The sequence below is a fragment of the Trachinotus anak genome, unplaced genomic scaffold, assembly GCF_046630095.1.
Source record: "Trachinotus anak isolate AG129_WGS33_773 ecotype Australia unplaced genomic scaffold, CSIRO_AGI_Tana_v1 ptg000005l, whole genome shotgun sequence".
NCBI classification, from domain to species: Eukaryota; Metazoa; Chordata; class Actinopteri; order Carangiformes; family Carangidae; genus Trachinotus; species Trachinotus anak.
In genome coordinates this window covers 26,885,095-26,910,000 of record NW_027273856.1, presented here as the reverse complement: position 1 = coordinate 26,910,000, position 24,906 = coordinate 26,885,095, and the positions used below count along the sequence as shown (strand labels likewise).

Here is a 24,906-nt window from a genome sequence, read left to right as displayed (position 1 = left end):
TGAATTTTAAACCAATAAACAGGCCTATCGGGGTTGGAGAGAGGCTCTTTCATGTAGAAACATGGGCTCACATCCACGGACGCAGGATATATTGACTTTGAGGATTTCAGTTCGGACTCTACAGGTTAACCTCTTGACTTAATTCATGTGTCAGCCATCAATCTAGTGACTGCCTGGAAGGAGAGCCCATGAAAAGTATGGCGGACTTCTGTTCGTGACTGTATCTCACCTCTGCCTTAATGTAAACCAGATGTGACGGATGATGACTTCTCTCCACTCTTTCATTTGCTACCGACGGATGCTGACCCGGGGCGTCGTGGCTGCCCGGGGTCCCTGCCGGCCTGCCGCCCCCTCTCCTCTCCACCTCAGGGGCGCTGGGCTCCAGCGTTTAACACGGTGATTAATCACACACGCAGCGGCCGACGTGCTGTGCTGAACACGGCCAATCACCTCCATTAAAGCGGGGGAGCTCCGGCGGACACAGAGAGCACTTTGTGCCGGGGAAACACAGGTCATTGTCTGCCGCGACGCCCGGCCCGGTGGGTGGGTGGTGCGGGGGCATGAAGGTGGACTTTGTGCGGGTGTTTTGACAACCTCGCCTGGGTTTTCCTATTTCATATCCTGGTTTGGTGACCGGGATTACATGGGATTAAAATAATAGATCACTGTTTTGAGTTCTCACTCCTACTTTGATCAGCCGGACTACTCAAACAAAAGTTTGGGAGCACCCTGAACCTTCATTTACAAATGACCTCAGTCAGGTAAAACCCACCGAGCTGATAATGAGCTCTCTACTTCCTTATTGATCTTCTGCGGATCTTTAACGACGTGTGGTCTCTACCGCCTCCTATAGCCTGACTCGCCTGGTGGGTCCAGAGATTTAAGAACTGTAAACAAAATGATTCATCAAGATCTCAGTGTCTATCCTACATTAAAGACTCTAAATTACAAAGCAGCACTCTTTATGTGGAAAGTAAAAAAAAAACATACCTGAATACCTAGTTAGTATCCAAAAGCATTTTGTTTTCTATTTTATTCTATTGAGTCAGTATGATGGAAGAGTAATACTAGAGAAACAAAGGGACTTGTGTAAAAATCACTGCATTTCTGTTTAAGGGGTGAATTTATGGAGCAGTTGCAATGGATGGATGGATGCATGGATAGATAGATAGAACAATTAAGTATAATTTACTTCTTCATGTTGCAAGAAAATGTGCCCAATTATTTTTTTTTTTTTATGCAACCTAGAAATAGATTGTCCCCACCAGACCACATTTGAACAAGTTACTACTGATCAAAACCACTCAGTGTTGTCAGAGTCTGTGAAATCCTTGGAGGTGTGTCTCAGTTAAATCAGTGTTGGAGGAGGATGGTGGCAGGATAATTCCTAGTTTTGCTCCTGCTTGCAATGTGCAATTATGGTGGTTTCTCATGAAAGTATGCATACAACTTAGCCCCAACACAATATAACCTTATAGGCAGCGCATCATCATATGCTGCTGTTTGGATGTTAGTATTTGTATAGATATCTACTGATGTGATCAATCCAGAGGAAGTTGATATCTGGCAGACTGGATGCTTTTGGAGCCGGGCCAATCAAGAGAGCTGTCAAAGAGGCTTTTCATCGGCCCTGCAGGAAGCTGGACAGAAGTGTCCCCGATGGGGACTCTTCAGCCTGGCAGACATACAGGCGGGCAGAGCCGGGTGACTGCGCCTTGGCACTGGAAGTGGAGCCGGCATTCTGGTGGAGCAGTGGCTGGCACCAGCAGCAGGCTGGCCTCTCCAGTGGCAAAGAGGGAGATCACACACACACACACACACACACACACACACACACTCTGCCACACTCCTGCTGAGGAGCAAACGGAGGCTGGCAGGGAGGGCTGCTCTTGAAAAGCTGCCGTTGTCTGGAGATGGCTTTCATGTGAATGGGAGCCTTAATAGGCGTTGTGTGACGGCTCTCGTTGCACGCTGAGCACCGAGTGATCCTCTTCTGTTGGGTTTTAATTAATAAGCAATGTTTGAAAGCCACAATGCACTTGGAGGGACAACACAGTGACTCCTTGGTGGCCTCGATGCTGTTTGTTTTTGAGTTGTACTCAAACTCCCACTGAGGTGACCACATAAGCTGGGAGGTGCTGACATTTTTCATAAACTATTTTCCCTCATTGTAAAAAAAAACACTTTTAGATCTACCAGAGTGCTGCAGCCCAGTTGTGATATTGGAGTATGGAACTGTAGAAGTATGTCAACACTACCTTTTTTTCTACACTACTGAATGTCGCTGGGTAAAAATAATCATAATCATATGAATACATCTAAACTTGTTACTGATCATCAAATCTCACAACTGGGCTCACTTTGAAGAGTTGTTTTTCTAATCTTTGGTTTTGGTTTAATATTCAATCTGAACATCACATTTGATTTTATACTGATGGTGTGATATGCATTACCTAGTTTTTAACACTTTATGCCCAGGAAAGTGTGAAGCCAAAAGGATTAGTCTGCCTACAAACTACCCACTGATTGAAGGATGACTTTCTGCCTTTGCTAATGAAGAACTAAACTAACTAAAGTAACTGAGTACAGTCAGGATAGCACCAAACCAGTGCTATAGGCAACAGATATCATCAAATGCTCAAAAAATATTTTCAGTGATATCCTTTATGAGCATCCACAGTTAGCGTAGAATTACAAAGTCAGGATGATGTGACCCATGAAGACAGGCAAAGTGCTCTGCTTAATAATTATTTCATGGACTAAGGGTGCCACCTGGTGGATTGTAACCCACAAAATGAAATGCTAAATCTTCTGTTTGAAATACAGTGAATGACCTTCCTTTGACAATAGGAAGAATTTCAAATGAGGTAGGCATGAAAGTAAAGAAATGTTTACCCTGGTAAAAGATATTGATTTATATACTTTGTAGCTTACAACACTGCAAGGATTCATAAACTCCTTGATCCTAGAGAGAACCTGAGATTGTTCCAACAAGGAGAGCAAAATATTCCAAAAAAAAAAAAAAAAATTTAAAATTCACTACTCAAATGTTTAGTGTTTGACAATGGAATTACAGGCTGTTTTCCAGCGTTCACGGTATGACGTTTTGTGTCTTTATAGTTTGTAGAACCATGTTAAATCCCATGGCATCATATGTACGACTGATTGTGGTCGACTTTTTGTGTTGCAAAGGAAACCCCAACTGATCAATAATAGTGCAGCAAGGAGACACTTGAGTTATCAGGACAAAGGGTAGTAGGACATCTTACAGCAAAGATCATTTTAATGGTCCCAAATATTCTGAACAACTAAGTGTACACTCATGTAAAAGGAAAAAAATGAGAAGATATGACAAAATTCATCACATCTAGAATTCCACTCAATCTTTAATCAAGACGGGATTACAAATTCTCCAAAAAATCTGCAGTTTCAAAGGGCAAAAAGGGTAAAACTAGCTCACCTACTGAGGTCTTTAAAAACCTGTTCAAGTGTGACTGAAAACGTCCTGAACATTTAAAGGCAGGTCTTTTTTGTTGTCATTTACAAAAAACAGGAGAAAGATTGAGACAAATAGAGAAAAAAAAGAAAATAATGAAGAAACTGCTGGCTTTTTTCTCGTCAGAGAAAGAACATCCGCTGAGGAACGACGACACTGATGACATCATCAAACGACAACAAGGACAGCTCTTTGCCACATGCTGCCTCCCGTCTGGTCCTATATACTAACTTAAAAAAAGGGGACAAAAGCAACAGACAGAGAGGGAGACAGAGCAGAGAAAAAAAGTAGAAAGGATTCTGAGGGGGGTGGGTGGGGTGCGAGTTGTGGTTCTGGGTCTGAATTGGCCGACCCATGTGGGCCGCTGTGATGTCCTTCCCTGAGTGGGGGGGCGGGGGGCAGTGGGTTATGGTCCGAGCCCGCAAGCTCTCTGGGATTTCAGTCTGCTTGTACATGTGTTTTTGTATGTGGTCTTTTCCTCCAGTTGCGAAATTACCAAACTCCAACTTGTTTCATACCATCCAAGTCCACTGAAGATCTCTTGAGTGCGATCTTTTCCCCCCAACTTTCACTCGTCTGTTCCACTTTTCAGACGTTTTCCACTACTGGTCTCCTGATTGGCACTTGTATGAACGAGTCTGGGCTAGTCTGAGGAGGCTGCAAATCTGTTTACAGTCTGCTCCTCTTAGGCCACCCACTGACAAGAGAGGGGTGGCTTTCATTCATTCAATTTGTTTACAAGTTTGATCATTCCTGTGTTAAGTCTAAGCACTGAAACTGTCTGAGCTGAGCACAAACTGAGACAGTGATGCTTCTTTAGGAGCTCAGTTTGGACTTCTTTGAAGGTGGCAAAGGGTCCTCTTTACTCTCCCCATCCTCCTCCTCTTCTTCCTCCTCATCGTCATCATCAGGATAGTCCACCAGTCCCACTAAACCTCCCTAAAGAAGAACAGACACATAGTAAATCCAGTCATCCTGGTCAATTAGTCATCTAAATAAAGCTGAAACCCGAGATACTATATGTGTGTGCGTGTGTGTGTGTGTGTGTGTATATATATATATATATATATATATATATAAAAATACTACAAGTCACCTGGTAAAATTCGTCTGTGGCTAGCTAGGATGTACAAGACGCTAATGTAAATAACCAGTCTGTCATTAGTCCTGTTATGTTTTAAAGATAAGCTTCAATGTCTCCTCCTAACTTTTCAACTCATCTCTCCAGAATCAATTATGGGAAAAGTTTCAAAATGAAAAAAATCTTGTTAGTGCCAAACCAACTGTCCCAACTGTGTCTGTATTCTCATGGATCTCATTATGTTAATTTTCCTGATGATGTTGAAATCTTTTGTAAATGCACTTGACCTGTAAACCTTGTGGCTTCCTTCATGTGCCATTCTTACTGTCTCTCCTTATGTTTTTCCCCTTGTTTAAATAAAGCCAACAAGTACAAAATCTGTACAGTCCAATGGCACACTGGTCTCGATGACCATTCTCTCTAACGCACAACAAGCACTGTGGGAGGTGTGTGAAAATTGACAGCTAATGTGTTAAGTTCATAGTTAAGGCTCAACTTTCACAAAATTCATCCTTCCAAGAACACTGTACTAAATCATGTTTGTCTTCTGCCTTTGTCTCTTATTGAACAGGACAGTTACTCTGCAGATGAGTGAATTTTCTTCACAGACCTACACCTTTACAATGAACATGCTGACATGTACCTTTGTGGTTACAGTTGTGGTGGAGGGTGAGCTACGTGCCCCTGAGCCTGGAGACCCTGGTGATCCCGGAGAACCTGGGTTCAATGAGGCAGATGATGGGGGGCTGGATAGACTGGTTTTAGTAGAGCCAGAAAAGGAGAGTTTGAAGCTGGGGTTCTGTCTGCCTGACAAGCTGGACTTCCCCAGTACTTCTTTGTCCTCTGTATCTTTCACTGGGGGTAGAGAGGGAAATGGTCATTCTCGCCATTGAAGTTCTTTACCCTTTCTAGAAGCAACAAAATTTACCTTCTGTAACCACAACACACTTTTACAAAACAGATTACCCTTTGATTGCTTGTGTTGAACCCAACAAGAACTAACTATTTCCAGAAAAACACTAAAATTATTTTGAAGTGTTTAACCTGCATTGCAACCATGTAACCATTTCTGAGCAACTCAGCGTCTTTAGGTATAGCCATGTTGAATCAAGTCAATACACACTTGTCTAAAATGCAGACAAACATCTTGAGTACCTGGGTTTATGCACTTTTCATGTAAATGGGGGAGCAAAGTCCACTGTGCAGAAAACTGCAGTGACCATATGTAATGGTCGATTATCATGACTGCACCTAAAGCAGCACGAGAGGGAACTTCAGAAAACATCTAGCAGATAAAATATAAAACATTTATAACTTAAAATGGCATATTGACTAATTGTAAATGAGGGCCCGGTATATAAAGCTCTATGAACATTTCAAAGTTTTCTGCCAGCAATGTGGCACTTTAAGGAAACCTAATCACAATGTTGTTTTGGTTACATATCTGCCGTTTTAACTGGAATGTGACAAAATTTATTTTGTATTCTCCAATCGTTAGAGCCTGGCTTTATTCTTATCGTCCTAACTCACTTGGTCTCCTTCCCAACTGAATCACAATGCAAACATGTAACAGCAAAGATAAGAACTCTTATAGTATTCTGCTCTCAGTTCTTTTCGAAGAAGTGCCATCCTTTCCATTATCTTTTATTAATACGATCTTCACAATGGTGCAAGCTCACATCCATCCAAATCCTGTCTTCCAATAACCACTGTAACTACAACATGTGATTCTCTCCAGCCAGTTTCACCCAAAAATATTTACAAAGAATGGAAAACACTGCTTTGCAATACGTACACTTCTTTCTCTCCATGAACTTGCTTATAGGTTCCATGAGGTCTTCCTCACTCTTCATCTTGTCAGAGGGAGGAACCACTGCCTCACCATCCTCAAGGTCATCCTCATCTGTATTGAACCACATCTCCTCTTCATCCTCCAGTGTCCGTGCGTCACGACGGAAGCGATGGTTCCTCAGGATGGAGCGCATGCTGCAGGAGATAATGCACACCTTAGTAGTTAAAATCAAAAATACTCATATATTCATACATAACATTTACAAAGGGTGCATTTCTTAAACCATCTTTCCTCTTTGCACTTAATAACTTGAATGACAACTCTAAATTCATACCACTTCATTCAGTATTGCCCAGTCAATTCTGTTAGCAAGTCTCCCATCTTGGAAAGCAACTATGACTTGGGCAAGCTCTTAACCAATATCTATAGAAATAAAGTGGAAATTGTCAAATGTGGGATTAAGAATAAAATAATCTGGCTTTCATTTAAAGTGGTGCATTACCATAATTTATTGTAACATTATGCAAAGCGACTATTGTTTCGGTCATGTTATTTAGTCTTTGTAAAATAATCTTGTGTATTACATAACTTACAGGTGGAGTCATGATTCTTGATCTTTGCTTTTCTTCAGTGCACATGTACATTATGTAATCTACACACACTGAGTCTGATCTCACTATTGCCTTATGTACCGTAACCGAACACAGAGGTACAATATAATACCGCTGTGGGTATTTCAACATGAAATGCTCAAGTGATCAACAAAAAAAACTGGTACAAAGTCCTTTGCACCATGTTTGTATGAAAAAGTGTGACACAATCAAGATGAATGTGATCTGTTCCTGAGAAAAGCAGAAGAATAAGAAAATTTTAAAACAATCAAAGATTTAAAAAAGTAAACACCAGTTGGTGTTTGTAGGTATGCTGGGTTGAAGTTGCGCAAACATAATAACGGTCTTTTATGACGCACTCTGCACAGTTTCACTTTCTAATTTCACTGTGTACTTCAGTCAATGTCATGGATAAGTACGAACTGTTGCTCAATCAAAGCAGTTACTGGTCACAGCACTCACTGTGTTTGGCTGGGAAACCTGTAGCACAACATTTGTTTTTTTTTTCTTTACAGTCAGTGCAGGGAAAGTGTACTGGCTGAATTTCAAAAGATGATACAAGGAAATACACACTATCTAAAACACTATACATTGTTTGAAAAAAAAAAAATGACAGTGTCAGAAGACAATTGACTCACATATATATTTTTATTTTCATTTACTCTGAGAGACATAAAAGACAAAGGATTGCCACACTCATTAAATCATCATTGACAATGACAGTGTAAGAGCAGTAATAGTATTGCAGCCTTGGCTTTCTCACCTATCCAGTTTGGGGTTGTCTTGCCTCTCTCGCTGCTGTTCATACCGCAGTTTTAGGCCCTTGAATGTCTGCACATAGTCCACATCTTCCAGAGCCTTCCAGTAGTTCTCTACTATATGAGCTGTGAGAGACTTCACATCCTCCTGGGAGCAATGGGAGGAGAGAGAGGGAAGTGTAGAGACCCAGAAGGACGGGACAATGAGGGAAAAGTATGGAAATGGAAGGTGGCAGGCAGTTTAGGGTTTCGGGCAGAAGAGGAATGAGGCATGGAGAAAATGAGCAAGGGAGAGAAAGAGAGAGGGGAGATCACACCGAACAAGTTATAAAGAATCAATAAAATATTGCATATCTATTATATACCTAATAGTTTCTTGGCTGGCTCATAATCAGTTCATCTTATCACTTAAGATAAAAATAACATAAGACAACTGAATAAGAGGAATAAACACATATTCTGTCAATTGTGTAATCAGTAAACCAGTATAGACACTGTGCTGGGTCATATAATATCTGTGACACTGTAAGGCATGACTGCTTTTAAACAGTTTTCAGCAGTTTGACAAGACAATCAACAACATAAAACAATAATGGCAGAATTGATTAATTATGTTCCTCCAACTTCCTAAACCAAGCAAAGCAGGCACAAGGAGGCTAGAGCCTGATGCAACTGCAACCTTCTGTGGCTCTGTTGTTTAACTAATTCAGTCATTCAACTGTTGATGACAATAAACAATGTTCCCATTCTGATGCCTTCATAACATTTTCTATAATGTCTTCTATTAAGTTTTCTTGATCTATTCAAATAAAAATTTGGGCACAATCTCCATGTTAATTGTTACAAAATCTGGGCAAAACAACTTGTGGGAAAATTTAAAATTTGTCATCACAACTAAATGTTCAAGAAGAGGATTAAACATGACATTAAAGCACAAAAGAGGCACAGAGATTTAGGCAATACTCACCACACGGACATATTCAAACATCTCAATGATGGCTGAGTTCATGAGATTGTAGCGTGAGCCGTTGTTGAGAAAGGCCTTAATGACAGGCTCAAAGAGGAAGTTTCTCATGATGTAGCGATTGTAGAATTCATCCTTCAGACCGATGATCCTCCGCATGAAGCGCAGCGCACCTGGGCACACAGACATAAAGATCAATTATTGGACTCCAAACTCCTTCATTTATGTTACACACACAGTTTTAAAAGTGAAATGATGCTAAATCTGTCGGAGTTAGCAGGTACCAAGACTTGAATATGTAGTTGTGGTTATATTGGACTCACATAGTGCCAGGAATGCGTGCTGTGAGGCAGTGAGCACCAGTACCCTCCTGAGAATGTCCTTGTTAATGATATAGTTCTTGATGTGATAGGTGTGGTGCTCAACACAAAACGTCAGCAGCTCCAAAATCAAGGCCAGCAACTGGGATGTTTGAAAATCATCTAAACGAAGAAACAAACAAAACAAAATAGTTGTTGACAAAATTATGTTTTTAAAAAAACAAAAAAAAAAAAAAAAAAAAAAAAAACCCTGCCCACATGTACCCCCACACCTCGCAGACATTCAGTACCTTTGCTAGGTTTTTCCTCTGTGGTGTTGGCCAGCAGTGGAGCTGAGAGGACATGCATACAATGCTTGTAGAAGAAACTCAGGAACTCTGTCTTTTCTGTTTTCTGGAAAAAAGAAAAGAAAGAACACATATGTGCTGAATAGCTTTAATAACTTTCATATGTACAGCAATGAATTGCAGTTTCCAATGCTGGAAAAACAATGGTGCAGATCTCCAGCCTAACCTGTTACATTTCTGGCACTGGTGCTACTCTTTTCAGGTAATGAGTAACTGGATTAGCAGAAAGATCCAGCAATGCCGGTATGGATATTTTTTTTTTCTCCCTTGTTATGACTGCTGTATCTGTATCTAACTACTGCTGCCAAGCTCTTGGCTACAGAATGATGAGCTCACTGCCTCCTGGTCTTCACTCTTGCTTCTTTGATAATGAAACTATGGGACTATACAAGGGTTTTTGCTTGAAACCATTTGACTGATCTCAATTAAGCAGGCAATGCATCCACTGGATCTACACTATCAGGTACTCTGCTCGGGCTAGCTTTCAAGTCATTGTCAGTATAAACTGATGCATACAGGAGTAATGTGCAAACTCACATTTGCAGTAGCCAGCATGTTCTCCGGGTCCACCAGTGTCCGTAGGAGGCCCATCAGCTGCACTGCCCCACCTAGTTCTGGGTCTGTATCACAGATCATGTGTTCTATGATCAGGTTGATCAGGAGGATGTCCTGGTAGGGCAACAAGTGATCATTAGTAACAGAACAGCTGTTTACATCCACCTGTGTCACAGATGCATGTAATGCTCACATAATTAAAAACAGATATATTGGATGCATGGAAACAATGTGCTAAAATAGGAATATGTCTCCAGTTGTTTTGTAACTGGTATTTATGAAGCTTTGCTGTTATTCAGAAAAGTTGCCTGTCTGATTTTGTTCAGATACTTACATCATCATTCTGCTGAGACTCCTGCATGACAAACTCTCGTACCATGGAGGGGTTATACTCCACCAGATAAGAGAAGATATCTGTGGCTGCCCCACGCACCTGAACATCATCCATTCCCTGTTCCATGAACATACATTATATTTGTCAGTGGACAAGAAAGTCATGTCTTAAAAACAAAATAGAAACAAAATTGATAGTCATAAAAGACCCCGCAGCAGTTTGTTTCACTCTCAGATTATTTTTGTCCTTTCTCCCGTTTATTTCTAAGGGTGTATCTTGACAAGAAGGAGGAGGAAACAGGGTATTACCCCTCCAAATGTCTCAATGATCAAAGGTGTACATGTGTTACATGTAAGAAGTATGCACTACTCACTCTACTCACTATTTCAGTTTTCCTCTGCATTTATTTAGATGTTTTGCAAATGGTATGAATTGACAAAATTTAATCAAACAGGATTGTTTGAATGGAGTTTACTGCAGGGTATAAAAAAATAGCACAACCAATTGTATACTCAAAGGCTGGCTTGATACAGGGAAAGCTGCTAGCTCATTTCGTGTGAGAACAAAGTGTATTTGGCTTCTGTAGTGACTGGTGTGTAAAAGCAAAGTAACAGTCAACCTAACAAGAAAAATTGGGACTGAAGATGTCAAAACAAAAAACACAAAAACTGTTCAAGAAGCACTGTGACAGTTACAATGTGCTTGAAATGTTTGGGTGTTTTAATAAGTTGTTCTTCTTTAATAAGAAAAGAATCAGCTGCAAATTAAGTCCACCCTCTTTGTGTTGACACAATTTGTCCACACTTGATATTTGAGAGTGAACACTGCTGTTCTGTGATCAAACCAATCAGTAAAATAAATTATCTTTGATTGAGATTAACATCAACACATAACTGATAAGAAATATGACCTGATTACTTCTGAATGTATTTATATGAGACAGGATCTCAGTCTAGCCACGAGATGACCTAAAAGCATACTCTCCTAACAGATAATACAACCAGATATGATTAGATGAGCAAGTTCATTAACTGTATGACAAGACTTGGGAGGAGAACTCAGCTGTAATACAAGCCAAAACCAGCAGAGAACTCTGCAGTAGACATGGGTATTTATCAGCTTCGATCAGTATTGATGTTAACACAACCACAAAACCGTAGCTACATTTTGCTTAAGGTTCAAAGAGTGAGCGCATCCCCAAAATAACTTTTAAAAACACACAATCACCAATCAAAGCGTGTCACATGGAGGCTCCGACATTTTTACAGGACCATCTCATGGACAAGTCATGACAGATCCATTTTACCAGTGTGCACGCAGCCAGCATTTGCGTGTGCATGTGTGTCCTCAGTCCGGACAGAAAGGCAAACTCGACTGGCAGTGGAAGAAGGGTCAATCGGCCTTTATTAGCTGGTTTACCCACATTTCAAAAACACGCTTATACTTGCTAATTTTGGTGTAAAAGGGTGTAAGTATGCTCACTATATGACAAGCCTAAGACCCTATACACACAAAACCCATTTTTCTTTTGTTTTGTTGCAGTACAAGTTGGTTTAACTTGTTAAGGAAAAATGCTGTGTCATGGTCCAAATGAGGAGCTGATCTAGAGCAAGTCTAGAAATATCCTTAAAGTGGAGACTAAAACTTTTTAATGTCATTCACTTGAACAAGAGCTTCACATAAAAAAATGCAAATCATAAACCTCCTCAGTCCCAACACAGTGCAATAGAGTGCCACAGGGATTCTGCTTTTTCAACACAGCGTTTTTGTGTTGTGCAAAATCACTGGGAACAGAATAGCTCATATGGAATAAATGTAACATTTTGACAACATACTGCCAACAACCTAATATCATTCACTGATGATTCTGGCTTGTTCCCGTTGTGCTTTATATTTTTCTTTTGGGAGTATGTTACTTAACTTGAACTTTGAATTTATCAAGGCACATTCCATTATCCTAATGCAAAAAAGGCTAGCCACACTGTCAAAGCTAACAACATCAAAAGCCAAATCGCTCATATATGTGACCAAGCTCACAAACTTAATTCCAATGTATGTTAAGGTTGCTCCACTCACCAGTATGACCTCTAGTGCAGGTAAAATGCCCATGTTTGACAATGTCTTGAAGAAGGCGTCTCTGTTTTGAGGTTGTAACGTTTGTGAGAATGCACAGAATTCCTTTAGGAAGTTCACCTATAGGACAGAAACAAATATGGCTCCATGATACAAGGAACAATAAGAAAAAAGAGCAAACTGACAAATAATCTGTGATGAAGGTCTGGCATACCAGTTCGTGTCTTTTGTCATCATCAGTAGCCTCATCTGTTAGCTGTGCAAAGAGGTCTGTCAGGAATTTCTCATCATCCTGACATCAAAAGGGAAGGGGAGATGAGAAGGTATGAGTATCACATAGAGTCCACAAATCAGGATGTAAAATAAATAAATCAACCCTGACCAGTGCAGTGAGTGCACAGCACAATTGTGCACTCAACCACATCTATTATAACACAGTTGTACAACTCATACAGACACAAATAACCAGAAAGCAAAATAGCATATTATCACCATATTCACAAATTGTTGACTTTAAAGGAGTTATGTGACATAATTATAAACACCTCTTCACTGTTACATTCACAATCAGAAATAAAACATTTTATTTACACTCATTTTGAACTAGTGCAGTTTACATTAAGAAAATCTGCTTTATATAAAAAGTTTGATGCATTACGTGCATTAGAGAGCTTTACACTAAAAACTGAGTTTCACTCTGTGATATCTACGATACAGTATCTCAAGTGCTACTTGAAATGAATAAAACACTTGGTTAGTTTTGGCTTGACAAAACTGCCTCTTGGTAAGCAAGGAAGAAAGAGTCTGCATCAGTGGTGTTTGACTTCACAACTCCTCATGGCACAGTGTACCAGAGTCAACAGCGTGCCAGTTTCAGTTTTCCTCTAGCACAGCATAACTGATTTACACAACACTTCCCCATCTCTATGGAGACAGCCATACATAAACACTGCTGAGTTGACACAGTACAAAAACACAAAGGTCACATGACCATAAAAGACTAGCAGACAAAGTCAGACTGGGTAAAGCATAATCAGCCAAAAATAAAACCTTTGTACAATCCTACAATTACTGTAATTTCCAGTTCTCACTGCATAAACACTGTTTTCCAAAATATTCTCTTATGGGTGCATTTTGATGTTATGACAGGGTTGTCTGTTTGTAAAGTTTGTTTGTCATAAATTTGTATGACTAGTGTTTGCTGTGAGTAAAAAACTTTTAAGTGAAACTGTGATGCATACACACATCTTATTCAAAATACAATATTATTATTTTTTAAAATATTTATTTAAAAAACAATAACAAATACCTTTCACTGGCAATGCATATAATGTCTGCCTATCTCACCTGTAGCATGCCCACAATCTCCACCTTGTTGAAGAAGATGAAGGAGTGCAGGGTGGACAGCATGTTTTCCTCAAAAACAGAGGGAGTGGGCAGCACCATGTCCTGAATATACTGCACCCGATATGTCTGGTGTATTTTCTGACGCAGTTCAGGATCAGAGATGGGGATCACCTCCTTAAAGCGGGCTGTCTTAGTGAGAAACTCTCGATGCCGCCGTGGCTGCGGGAGTGCTGGGTCAAACTCCAGACAACCAATGACGTCCATGATACACTCATCAGAGAACATAACCTCAAAGAGTGCAGTACGATTAAGCAGAAAGATGCCTTTGATGATTTCGTACAGGTGGTGCAGTCCCTCTCGGTTCTCCAAATCCTCACACACACGGAATAGTTCCAGGAGCTTGCGAATGTAGCCCTCGTTCTCCACAGCCAGTGCCAGTTTCTCACGCCGCAGTGGCGATGGGAGTGAGGAGGCAACCAGCTCAGCCAGGTCCTCCAAGCGGTTCAGTTCACACGGTGGTAACTCCAGACCTGGCGATGACATGTCATCAAAGCGTTCTTCCTCAGACTCGTCCACCACATCCTGGGTGATGTCCACTGATGGATCCTTCCCCTGGACCTTAACAATGAAACAAACATATGAGTAACGCGGGACATAACTAGCTACAGAGACTATCAACAGAAACACCCAAACACATTTAATATTAAATGCATACACAGATGGAGGAGACAAACACACACCCACACAGAGAGAAGCGCAGTTACCTGGCATATTTTCTCCCAAATTTCATCACAGCCAGCCTTCTCTTGGAAGCTGAGTGCCAGATCATAATTTTCAGCCTCTGACCATACTATCAATGTATCCTTTTGCAAAGAAAAACAAAACCAAATTAATCAGTACACTGAGAAGGGAAATCCATATTCTACATCAGTATACAGCACCACACTATGTACTGACCTGCTGTTTCTGGTAGGCTGTGTTTGGGTTGATTTTGGACTCCAGCAGTAAGGAACCTGTCAGGTTAAAAACAAAGGTAGCCCTTAAGTGTTGTCAACGGGGCTTAAAAGAGGACCCTAGGTTAGGGTATTCCCTGCATAGACATGAATGGTTCCAGCTAATTAAATTAATCCGTGTGGAGGGGACTGTTGACATATAATAACCACAGAGTAGCAACAGCGGTGGTCAATACACTACAAGCAATCCCGTAATTGGCATATGCCATTCTTCTTGCCCTGGACTGTTCACTTACCATCGCTCTCCGCTCGCACCAGTAGAGATGTGCCTCGCAATCGCTCAACATAGGCAGAGGAGACGTGCCCGGTCCCACGGTCATCCCACTGTCTATCCTCATTGAGGGTATAGACTTTGACTCGTCGACGAGTGTCCGTCATCCTGGCAGGTGATTGTACCCACCCCACCCCACCCCCCCCCCTCCGGACCTTCTTGGCTTTTAGAGGGTATATGCTTCACCCAGTAACGCCACAACTTCAGTTCACTTTTCACACCTGTTCACTTTTACAATGCGGTACCGACTTTACTTGTGCCAGGGGTCAACCGGGCTAACACTTCTTTGATGCACCTTAAAAGTGGAACACCTGGACGAGTCCCCTGGAAGAGTCCCCGATCAATTCAACAGTTACAACTACACTATCTGATTATCTTGACGAGCTGCCTCAAAACTTATCTCGCCAGGGTTACAGGCAACGCGCCACACAAAATCAGCTTACAGACCATTGTAGCAAGCTAACGACAGACTAATTTACAGTGCGGAGGGCATTGACGTTAGCTTAGTTTTAATCGACAAAACAAGGGCTGACAAACATTACAAACTTCTAACATACAGTTCAGTGAGAAGTATTCAGAGTAAGCCCCGCTGTTGCGAGCAATGGCTCCCAAAACACTCTGCCTGTTTATTAGTACAGTCTGTACGCTTGTGGGCAACGTTAGCCAGTTACGTTAGCTAGCAAACCTAACGAGTTAACTAGTTAGCTAGTACGCTAGCTGCCTACGCTCCACATACCCAATGTTAAACAACTGTTTGAAGCAAAATGACCAGACCTGTATATCGATAACATTATTTCACACATGCGGACCACAAACACCGTGTTTACCATGGATCAATCCTCCTACTTATGTCTGAATAAAACGCTAGCTAGCTAGCGTTAGCCGCTATTTCTGCCCCAAGTGTTCCGCCATGTTCTGGCTCGGGGCCGCGGAGAGACCACTCTCTCCATACTGGTATTCATGCATCCCAAAAATTATGCAAACCAACAAACTGTAGTCGTGTAATTACTTCAACGTTACACTTCACATTATAATGCTATTCGCCATTCATTCCCGACGTCTTGCTCTGATAATTGCTAACTACCCCCCCCGCGAGTATTCAGCCATCTTGGGTCCCTTCAGAGTCAGTACGGGGTTTCCAGCACAGCAACAACAGGGCAGCCCGCCACATTTAAAGACACAGTAACATAACAATTGTAGGAAGCAGAAATGGCTCGTCCTGCAAAACTCGGCTTTACTCTGCCCGATAATCACAATAAAACCTACCATCCAGCCACTCTCTATCCTGAATTAACAGGGAAATGTATTGTAGTAAGGTTATATATTAAAGAGTGAGACCAGTCAGAAAACGATTGTTTATTTTGTTTAAACCAAAGAAAACAACAACGGGGATAGATGAAATCAGATGCTATGCAAAACAAAATGTTCACAATAACAGCATCTTACAGCATGATAGTAGGCTACAGTAACAATAATACTAATAATAACAGATGAAATATGGAAAAGAAATCTTCTGGGATCAGTTAAATTAATGGGAGAGTCAGTCAGCAGATATTTACTCAGTCAAAAATAAATCACCTGCATTCAAAATCCAACTGCCCAGTTAAGGTATAAAAAAAAAACCAAACAAACAAAAAAAAAAAAAACATGTCACATAACTTTTAGGGAAACTGAAAGCACACTACTAAAAAATTGACAAAAAGTGTTTGTATGAACCATGGATCCCTCTCAGTCAATAAGTTAGTCCTTGCAGCAACGAATCCTTCTCTCCTCATGATGTCACAAATATATGCATAAAGCCAAGCACAAATCCATTGCAATATAAAGCCCAAGATGTCTGACTTTGCCCCATTTTTCAAACCCCCTCCTTTCCCAATGTATAGTATAATGTGAAAACCCACCCCTCATCAACCTGACAATGTTGTCCATATACACAGATCTATAAGATGCTGTGGAAATGTAGTGCAGTGTAAACTCTTTCCAGGCATGTGTAGCAGGACAACCTGTCACTGATGCCTTTACTTTGTTGCCTGCTGAGCCTGACGCCGAAGCAGGACATATATCTTCTCCTTGATCCAGTCTTTGTTGTATGGTTGGTATGTCTGGGTGTCAGCTCTGTACCTGTTTAACATGAAAATGACACTTTTACTTGAAGTGATCAACAAACCAAAAGCAAGGATGATTTTTTTTTTTCAAATAACTGGTTCACCAGCCAGCTCATACTTACACAAGACAGCTAAGATCGGCCAAGTCATCAATAAAGTCAAACAACTGACTAATGTCATAAGTGATGGAGGGACTGTTTGGATTCATCCTCTTCAGATGCTCTTCATACATTTTGCAAACACCTGGAAGAGATGTGTAGAACATGCTAAACAGAAGCAAAACAATTTCCTACAGTGTCAAAAGGAAATAGCTAACATTACGGGTAACAATGCATTTAATTTAGAGTATACTGCAGCTTTCACATCAATATAACAAGGTTAATTGGGGAGACTACAGATTTCACTAAAAAGTGAGAGATACTGGAGAAATAACAAATGGTTGATAAGGGGGATAAAATGATAAAAGTCAATTGATAAGTCAATTGATAAATCTTGAAAATCGACAATTTTTGTTCAGTGGTACTCTGTAGTTTCAGACTAGCATGCAGTTGAAAAATCATAGGTTCAATTCATGTGTGTATATACTTACCATTCAACAACTAAGAATACAACATAAACATAAAACACGCATCTTTTTACACAAGAGTATTAACAGGCATTTATATATACATTTATATTTACACATGCACTCACAGAATATTATTACTATGTTTAAAATCTTAAGTATGTTCAGAGCGAAACAACATATAAAAATATATGTGATAATAACTAAATAAAATAATAAATAATATGGTTTTAGCCTACATTCATTACACCAAATGTAATGGCAAAACAGCACCATGACTTGTTAATGAAAACTACTACAGCTCCAGACTCACCTTCCATACATTCATTCACTGACTCATAGTCAGCGTATGTGCGGCCCTCAGGTCTCTTGGTCGGTTGGACAAGCAAAATTGTGTGCGACTGTAAAAATGATTAATAACATTTAATACACACAATAATGCAAGTTCTTTTTTTTGTCACATCAAACACCTGAGCGATGTTGTCGATGTGATGTTATTGTGTCTCAGAGACAATAAGCACTCTGAGTAACCTTCTCCCCTGAGATTTTCCACCAGGAGATAAACGCTGTTAACTTAGCAACAGATCTCTCACTCTAACGTTAATGTTTCAGAAAACACCCCACAGATGTTTGGGTTTATCAGACAGAGATGAGTTAATTCAGACCCAAGGTTGAAACTATGAATTTACAGCAAGAAAACAAATGGGACAAATACATGTTTGACAGAGTAGTAAACGTTAGCCTCGGCGCCTGTTAGCTTAGCTGTGATGGATTAACAAGAGCTACTGTGAGTAATACTCAGAGTTTTTCCCTCTTTTAACGTAAAACGACACAAGCTTACCATGTTTGTGCTGATCACAGACCCCTGTATACTAAGTGGGGATGCAAAACTGCAAAAAACCGTTGTTTATAGCTTCTCAATCCCCGTGCGATGGAGCTATTTGAGCGAAAATATTCAGGGGAAATGAAATAATTCTTTTTCCGGTTGTAAGGTGCAGTGCCTTCAAAATAAAGGTTTTGTTTCAAAATAATCGTCTGACATGAAAACTGCAAGATCAGTCATTTTGTGATGTGTCTAGAAACATTTTGTCTGTGGTGGAAAAGGTATCAATATTCTTTACTTACTGGTAAAAGTAGCAGTCCCATAAAGTTAGGCTTAAATTAGGTGGGACTGCTGCAATTTAGCCTGCTCTGAGCTGTACAACTAGGTGCTCAGTCCGTTAACTTTTGGGACCATCTCAGTCATGTACTCTGATTCTATCCTGCAACTAGGGAAGGGTCTGTATGGGGGAAAATAGCAGAAAATTAACAAAAGCAACTGAATAATGTGATAATGGGCTGTGTGGTGCGTGTGTGGTGTAGGCATTCATGTGTCTTTGTGGGTTGTTGGACTCAGCCACCTGTCAGACCGCACTTGAACCAGATCTCTCAGCCCAGATCCTACCAAGTCTCAGCCAGAATAAAATGAATAACAGCATAATAGAAGTAAACTGGTGGAGCGATCTGCAAAAATGTGTTTTAGCCACTTAAATTGAGTGATTTAAAAAGTGATTAGAGTGTATGATCCATGTTGGATCCATGTTGCTATAAGTGTAGTTGTGCCTTTTGTATTTTTTATGTTTTCAGTAGATTATGGAAACGATGCAAGAAAGACACATAAACGACACCATTTTTTTTCAAGGTTACTGGAGAGCTGAAAATTTATTGATCAGGTACATGATTAAACTTGGATAATCACATTGACATAATTTTATTTTAGTCCCGAATCATAAGGCAAAAAACACATTGGCAGAGATAAAAAAAGATAATAAAATCAGAACTGTGAGAGCCGTGATTATATCAGGTACAATGTAAGGCTAGCTAGATCATTTTAAATGTCAACTATTGTAGGTTTTACAATACATGTTTGTATCTGTATTCATATATGTAAATATACACTACATGTGTGTAACAGTATGTGATTAGCTTCATAGTAAGGGCACCCTGATTATCCTGTGTACTGGAGGTATTAGTGGTGTGCAAGGTTATGCCCTGGCTCTCAGAGCTCCCCTGGGTGCCCCTCTCCTTGGGGTCCCTCTGCGAGGTGCAGGTTGGGGCTCCCTCACCACACCTCCGCACTCTCTCTGGCATGCCTCCAGAGACACAAAATTATTGCCATTGCCCTGGCAGCTTCCATACCAGAACTCAGTACATTTACCAGTGCCAGAGTCATAGTAGAACCGGACCTTCCAGGTATCACAGGGGCCCTCATTACGAGGCAGGAGGCACACACTTCCAGAGGATGGAGCAACAGGGGTTGATGGGCGCTCCTAAGAAAGGAGAAGAGGGAGCAAAAGATAGGATGTCTTCCAGGATACTGTAAACATATTAACACAACAATACAACTAATATCAGATAGAGACACTATTTAGAGCACTTGAAATTAAAGGGCTATTCCAGCGTTTTAGTGTTGAGAACCTGTGTGAAACAGATTAAAAAATTATTTTCAGGCACTAATATGAGTTGAACTGAATTCTACATTTCCCATAAAGCGATAACATCTTTCTTTAGACCTGCTCAACCTATTAAATACCCACATCTTTCAAACTCAACACACTTTGATTTGTAAAATCAGTTGAGTGAACCATAATAAATCTGCATTGTTTAGCTTTAATAAATGTATTGAAACAAGATGAGGAACACATGTGATTCCTACCACAGTTGTGTGGGACTCAGGGCATCCAACTCTTCCAAATCCTCGAGCTGGAGTCACACCATCCAAACAACAGCCAAACCTAAAGAGGAGAGATTTCTTTTTTAATTCAGCATGTTAAAACTTTATAATGAGCCAATAGGTCATTCATCAATTTCATTTTTGTCATATTTTGGCTACAAGGATGGGATTCCAGTACACAGTGTTACCTGGTGCGAACACAGTCATCTTGGAAGCAGCCCTCATTCCTGGGTCCAGTGGCGGAGGTGTGGCCATCAGGACAGCAGCCATAAATTGACTGTGCGCAATGAGGACCGACCACAGGAGGATAGGGTTCATGGGCAATGTTTGTCTGTGGTCTGGAAGCTAAAGCAAGTAAACACAGACACAGACATGATCAAACATACTGCTACTGTACAGAGCATGCACAGACGTATACATTTAGCCTTTTGATTTGTTGGATTATATTTGGTAGCAGTTAAATTTGTCTGGATTTTTTATTTTGGAATTTAAATATGGCTCTCAGTAGTGATGTAGTATAGGAACAGTTTGGACTTTGTGCTTGTGAATAAGAGACATGCAATAAATGAGGAAGTAGTGCAGTCATGGTCTAGACAGGCACTATAATGACATACTGTAAGGGTAGGTTTACCTTATTGCCTGAGGAGGCATTCGTTCAAAAATAATCTGTTTTGGTGATAACTCAAATAACTGGTTATACATTCATTTTTAAATTCTTTGCTTTAGGCTACACATATATAAAATAATTGCGTGTTCAACCATGCAAAGAAAGAAAATAACATTACATCCTCCTCATGGTCTACGCACCTGAAGGGTCTCCTGGAACATGGGGCACAAATCCTCTTATGGTGCTTTCATGTGCACTTGGATCCTGTACACTTGGGACCACTAAAGAGCAAGTGTATTGATTCAATCAGGACAAATATGAATAATCAAAGAAAAACAGTGTATAACTACTTCAGAAATGGCTTACTTTGAGCTCCAGGACATGGCTGTGAATTGCACGCCTCCACAGAGACAGGCCTGCTAGCTAATCCACACCGGGCCTCGGGGTAGGGGTTCAAATCTGTATCAAAACAGCTGACCCTCCTCTCCCTCACACCACCACCACAGCTTCTGGTGCACTGTAGACACGAGAAAGGAGAGGCAGAGCAATAATGTGGAGATAAAAGAGATTTGAAAGTTTCCTTTGCGGTACAAAACACTTTATTTATCCTTACCAGTCCGTAGTCAGTCACATGCCAGGTGATGTGTGTGTGACAGGCAGGCCTGCGGCAGACCTGGACAGAAGGAGGTCGTGCCGATCCACTGCAGGCACGGTCAGCCAGATGTTCACCTCTTGGTCCCACGCAGATCACCTCCCTCGTCTGCTGGCCTTCTCCGCAGGTCACTGAACACTGACCATCGTATGGAACAAGATATTCAAATCTCGTCTTGATACCTCAGCATAGTGATCATTGATAAATGACACCAAGACAGTCGGTATCCTCTAGGTCATACCACTTGTTGTGAACAACACTCTTGGACAGTAAAAAAGTACAGCAAAAGTGGACAATGATAGGTAATCTTTTGTTGTGTTTTCACTGTGCTTATAAGATATGATAAATAAAAAAAAACATGTAAAACTGAAGTTCCATGCTGTAAGATACGAACCACACTGAAGCTTGAGACACTGTACTCAGCAGCACACAGATGCATGTTGCAAGCCTGCTGACTCGGTGGCCTCTGAAGACGCTGGGTAATGCAGTGAGACTCGTCCACCACACGGGGGTTCATTGGGTCCTGAGCCCAACACTCCACAGTGCGATACTGCATGCCTCCGTTGCAGGTGGCTGAGCACTCGCTGTAGACGCCAGTTTTGTAGATGTATGTAAGCGTCTCCCTTGGGTGAGGAGCCACAGCAACAGGAGCAGCGGAGTGTACAGAATTAGTGTCGTCATCCAAACCCATGAACTCTCCATGGGTCAGTATCTGAACAGAGACAAATTGTTATTGTGTCTGATTTACCAGAAAACACATTCAAACCAACTCCATGCTAAGTCAGCTGAGAAAAAAGATGTTATTGTTATTGCTATTATTATTATTATTAATTATTATTATTATATTAATAATTCCTGACTATGACCAGCAAGTGTGACTGTGTGGCAGGGTTGTTTTATCCAAAATGACTGTATGTGCACCAGGTAACCAGGTATATATTAAACTCTGACATTCTATAAATACATCATTCTCAAGGTTAACTGCTCTCACCCTGCAGACGCCGTCCACGCAGATATCAGTGCGGCCCACATAGCATGGTGTCCCATCTACCACTGCAGGTCTGTGTCGGTAGAAGAAGTTCTGTCCTCTTGGGACACAGTTCAGCTCGCATGGATTAGACGCTAGAACATTAAAGGTACAGTAATCACAAATTTTAAGTGTGTATAATTTGTCCTGCTCAGAACTAAATGTGCCAGGGTTTCCTCTTTACTGTTGTGCAATACAATGTCAGAAAAAGATGACAACCACTGTAATGTCACTCTTTATTTGTGCCCATCATTTCAATTGAGCTTTTATGTAATTCGTAATCATAAAAAAACAAATTAAATAAATCACTAAAAGTTCATCAAAAGCGCTACTTCACACCTAGACTCAGATAATGTGATTGGACAGTATAATAATAGGTCTTATACCTCCATAGTAAGGCACCCATGTGTGACTTTTGCCCTGAAAGTCCATTCTGTCAAACTGGGAGCACTGCTCCTCCCTGAAGTCCCTGGATCCAACTGGACATTCCTACAGCGACACAAATTGTTGGATTATTGGTACATTGCTAGGACACATTTATGCAGGTTGTAGGTTGATGTAATTTATAAAAAGGCAAAAGAATAATAGAAGGATAATTACTTGAGTGTTACAGGTGCGGAAGGCCTTAGAGGATCCTATGCAGTTATGCCCTCCATCTGTCCTGCAAGAGAGAAAAGACTGCTGTTTGCATACAAGCCAAATGTCTCTCTTTCTTGATAAATGCATTTGCTTCATTGGTCATGTCTAAAACATTTAAATGCAGATCATGTGCTTATAACATGATCTAAAATAAAGTTGTAACCAAAAGTGAAAAGGCAATGCAAGATAAAGGACAAGGGGAGATAAAAAAAAAATCCAAAAAAATGATTAAACAATAATAAGGCAATTATTATTACCCCAAATCAAATCATAGGGACTCTCATTGCAAGATTTTCAATTAATGAGACTATGATCCCATTGTCCTACCTTGAAGTGATACATTTCCTGGTTCTCATTGCCACTCCTGTGCCACAAGTGCGACTGCAGGGCCCATAGGATCCAAACTCTCCCCAGTAGTCATGGGTCGGCTGTGTCAGCTGAAAAAAACAAAACAGTAAAACTCCTGCTCGCTGTGCTGCTGGAACACATAGTGCTCTCACACACCATATCATAGCCCACCACCAACCACTAACACACACTAAGAGCATGCTAGAGACACTAAAATAGAAGCTGGAACATTTAACCACAAACTATCCCCTGCATGTTGCATAATGTGCATGTGTAAACCAGCTCTGTAGCTTATAAACACTGCTGGCACATGTGTTGGAAATTAAATATTTGGTTTATTTTTCAGTGTTGAGATTTTGGACATACTGTCCTTAGCGTTCGTTTGCAATTTCCTTACGTACTAAAGTACTGACATTTACATGCAAAGGGTGCAACATTATTAATATAGTTAATAGAGAGACTCACAGTGAAGGCAGGTACAGCCAGCAGCTGCAGGAGACCCAGGACTCGCAGGATGCTCATGTTCTCCAGAAGCCACTGCAGAACTACTGATAAGGATGGCCACTAAATGATTCAACTAACAGAGCAAGTATATCTATTTAACATGAATATGTCTGTGTAATTTGTCTGTTAATACATGTATGCATATCAGCTGCTACTTCAAATTAGATTCCTTGATACCGTTGGTTATTTCTGTGCTAATAATTGTTTAATGCATGCATTAAATGTGAAAAGTCTGGACAGTTGAAACACGCGAATAACAAATCTGATCAAATCCTGTTTCATCTTACCTTCTTGAAGTGACCAGCAGCTCAGGGGGGACGTGCACCTCAGCAGTGAAGGTAGGCACTGACACCCAGCTTTCTATCTTCTCACCCTGCCTGCTCACCAACACCACAGCCCATATGGTGTCAGGTTTCAACCACCCGGAGATGCACAGGAGGGTTTTTTTCCTCAAAGATTTTGACTTTTTTTTTCTCTTTGACAATGAACTTAAACTGTTCTTTCTTCTGTGGGACAGAGTGTTCTCTGCTAAGAGCCTCGGGCCACGAGACTATTTTGTTTTGGAGGTTTTTTAAAATCTTTTTTATTTTTCTGCCCTTGTGCAAAAATTGTAATGCGATCATTGTTCAGTAAATTGCACTAGAAGGAAGAAGGAGAAGAAGAGGATGTTTGAGCACACATAATTTAATGGTTTCAGGTATGAATTTTAAGGTGAAAGCAGTAATATTCATAAAGCTTTTACACAAGAAAAAAGTAAAATATGATCAAGGTTTAAGGACTGATT

At 40.7% G+C, this 24,906-nt stretch overlaps 3 protein-coding genes across 7 annotated transcripts; all 3 read right to left on the bottom strand.

Annotated features, from left to right (window-relative positions):
* Positions 1 to 3,265: 3,265 nt before the first annotated feature.
* On the bottom strand, positions 3,266 to 16,112 carry smek1 (SMEK homolog 1, suppressor of mek1 (Dictyostelium)). 3 transcript variants are annotated; one of them, XM_071479421.1, is made up of 16 exons: positions 14,928 to 16,112; positions 14,636 to 14,691; positions 14,443 to 14,541; positions 13,679 to 14,296; positions 12,546 to 12,623; positions 12,335 to 12,451; positions 10,259 to 10,375; positions 9,907 to 10,038; positions 9,313 to 9,415; positions 9,026 to 9,184; positions 8,706 to 8,875; positions 7,744 to 7,886; positions 6,373 to 6,563; positions 5,733 to 5,828; positions 5,221 to 5,432; positions 3,266 to 4,435 (listed from the first exon to the last, which is right to left on the bottom strand). In XM_071479421.1, exons 1-16 carry the CDS (start codon positions 15,067 to 15,069, stop codon positions 4,313 to 4,315), a joined length of 2,556 nt encoding a protein of 851 aa, XP_071335522.1. In that variant the 5' UTR covers positions 15,070 to 16,112; the 3' UTR covers positions 3,266 to 4,312. The 3 variants fall into 3 exon arrangements, with proteins under 3 accessions (XP_071335522.1, XP_071335523.1, XP_071335524.1); XM_071479422.1 differs by having other exon boundaries at positions 7,744 to 7,883; XM_071479423.1 differs by lacking the exon at positions 5,733 to 5,828 and having other exon boundaries at positions 14,928 to 16,109.
* Positions 16,113 to 16,303: 191 nt separating this feature from the next.
* On the bottom strand, positions 16,304 to 18,632 carry erh (ERH mRNA splicing and mitosis factor). Its single transcript, XM_071479436.1, has 4 exons — positions 18,474 to 18,632; positions 17,946 to 18,033; positions 17,190 to 17,310; positions 16,304 to 17,083 (listed from the first exon to the last, which is right to left on the bottom strand). The coding sequence occupies exons 1-4, from the start codon at positions 18,474 to 18,476 to the stop codon at positions 16,981 to 16,983; spliced, it is 315 nt and encodes a 104-aa protein (XP_071335537.1). The 5' UTR covers positions 18,477 to 18,632; the 3' UTR covers positions 16,304 to 16,980.
* A 669-nt stretch (positions 18,633 to 19,301) lies between these two features.
* Positions 19,302 to 24,548, bottom strand: paplnb (papilin b, proteoglycan-like sulfated glycoprotein). 3 transcript variants are annotated; one of them, XM_071479419.1, is made up of 13 exons: positions 24,410 to 24,548; positions 24,084 to 24,166; positions 23,598 to 23,707; positions 23,232 to 23,292; positions 23,018 to 23,120; positions 22,596 to 22,726; positions 21,999 to 22,316; positions 21,566 to 21,742; positions 21,319 to 21,469; positions 21,153 to 21,233; positions 20,534 to 20,690; positions 20,328 to 20,406; positions 19,302 to 19,941 (listed from the first exon to the last, which is right to left on the bottom strand). In XM_071479419.1, exons 2-13 carry the CDS (start codon positions 24,138 to 24,140, stop codon positions 19,657 to 19,659), a joined length of 1,710 nt encoding a protein of 569 aa, XP_071335520.1. In that variant the 5' UTR covers positions 24,141 to 24,166; positions 24,410 to 24,548; the 3' UTR covers positions 19,302 to 19,656. The 3 variants fall into 3 exon arrangements, with proteins under 3 accessions (XP_071335520.1, XP_071335519.1, XP_071335521.1); XM_071479418.1 differs by having other exon boundaries at positions 24,084 to 24,195; positions 24,410 to 24,506; XM_071479420.1 differs by having other exon boundaries at positions 24,084 to 24,163; positions 24,410 to 24,475.
* Between the last annotated feature and the right edge of the window lie 358 nt (positions 24,549 to 24,906).

Excerpts from the sequence above, each read along its gene's own strand:
- smek1 (XM_071479421.1), bottom strand. The coding sequence starts at position 15,069 with ATGACGGACACTCGTCGACGAGTCAAAGTCTATACCCTCAATGAGGAT. Across the intron at positions 14,542-14,635 it reads CAGCCTACCAGAAACAGCAG|GATACATTGATAGTATGGTC; the intron begins GTCAGTACATAG and ends TCTTTGCAAAAG. Across the intron at positions 10,376-12,334 it reads CTGCACTAGAGGTCATACTG|GGAATGGATGATGTTCAGGT; the intron begins GTGAGTGGAGCA and ends TTCATGGAACAG.
- erh (XM_071479436.1), bottom strand. Across the intron at positions 17,311-17,945 it reads AGTGAATGAATGTATGGAAG|GTGTTTGCAAAATGTATGAA; the intron begins GTGAGTCTGGAG and ends CATCTCTTCCAG. Across the intron at positions 17,084-17,189 it reads GCCGATCTTAGCTGTCTTGT|GTACAGAGCTGACACCCAGA; the intron begins GTAAGTATGAGC and ends CATGTTAAACAG.
- paplnb (XM_071479419.1), bottom strand. The coding sequence starts at position 24,140 with ATGAGCATCCTGCGAGTCCTGGGTCTCCTGCAGCTGCTGGCTGTACCT. Across the intron at positions 20,691-21,152 it reads TGTTCCAGGAGACCCTTCAG|CTTCCAGACCACAGACAAAC; the intron begins GTGCGTAGACCA and ends TACTTGCTTTAG. Across the intron at positions 20,407-20,533 it reads GATGACTGTGTTCGCACCAG|GTTTGGCTGTTGTTTGGATG; the intron begins GTAACACTGTGT and ends TCTCCTCTTTAG.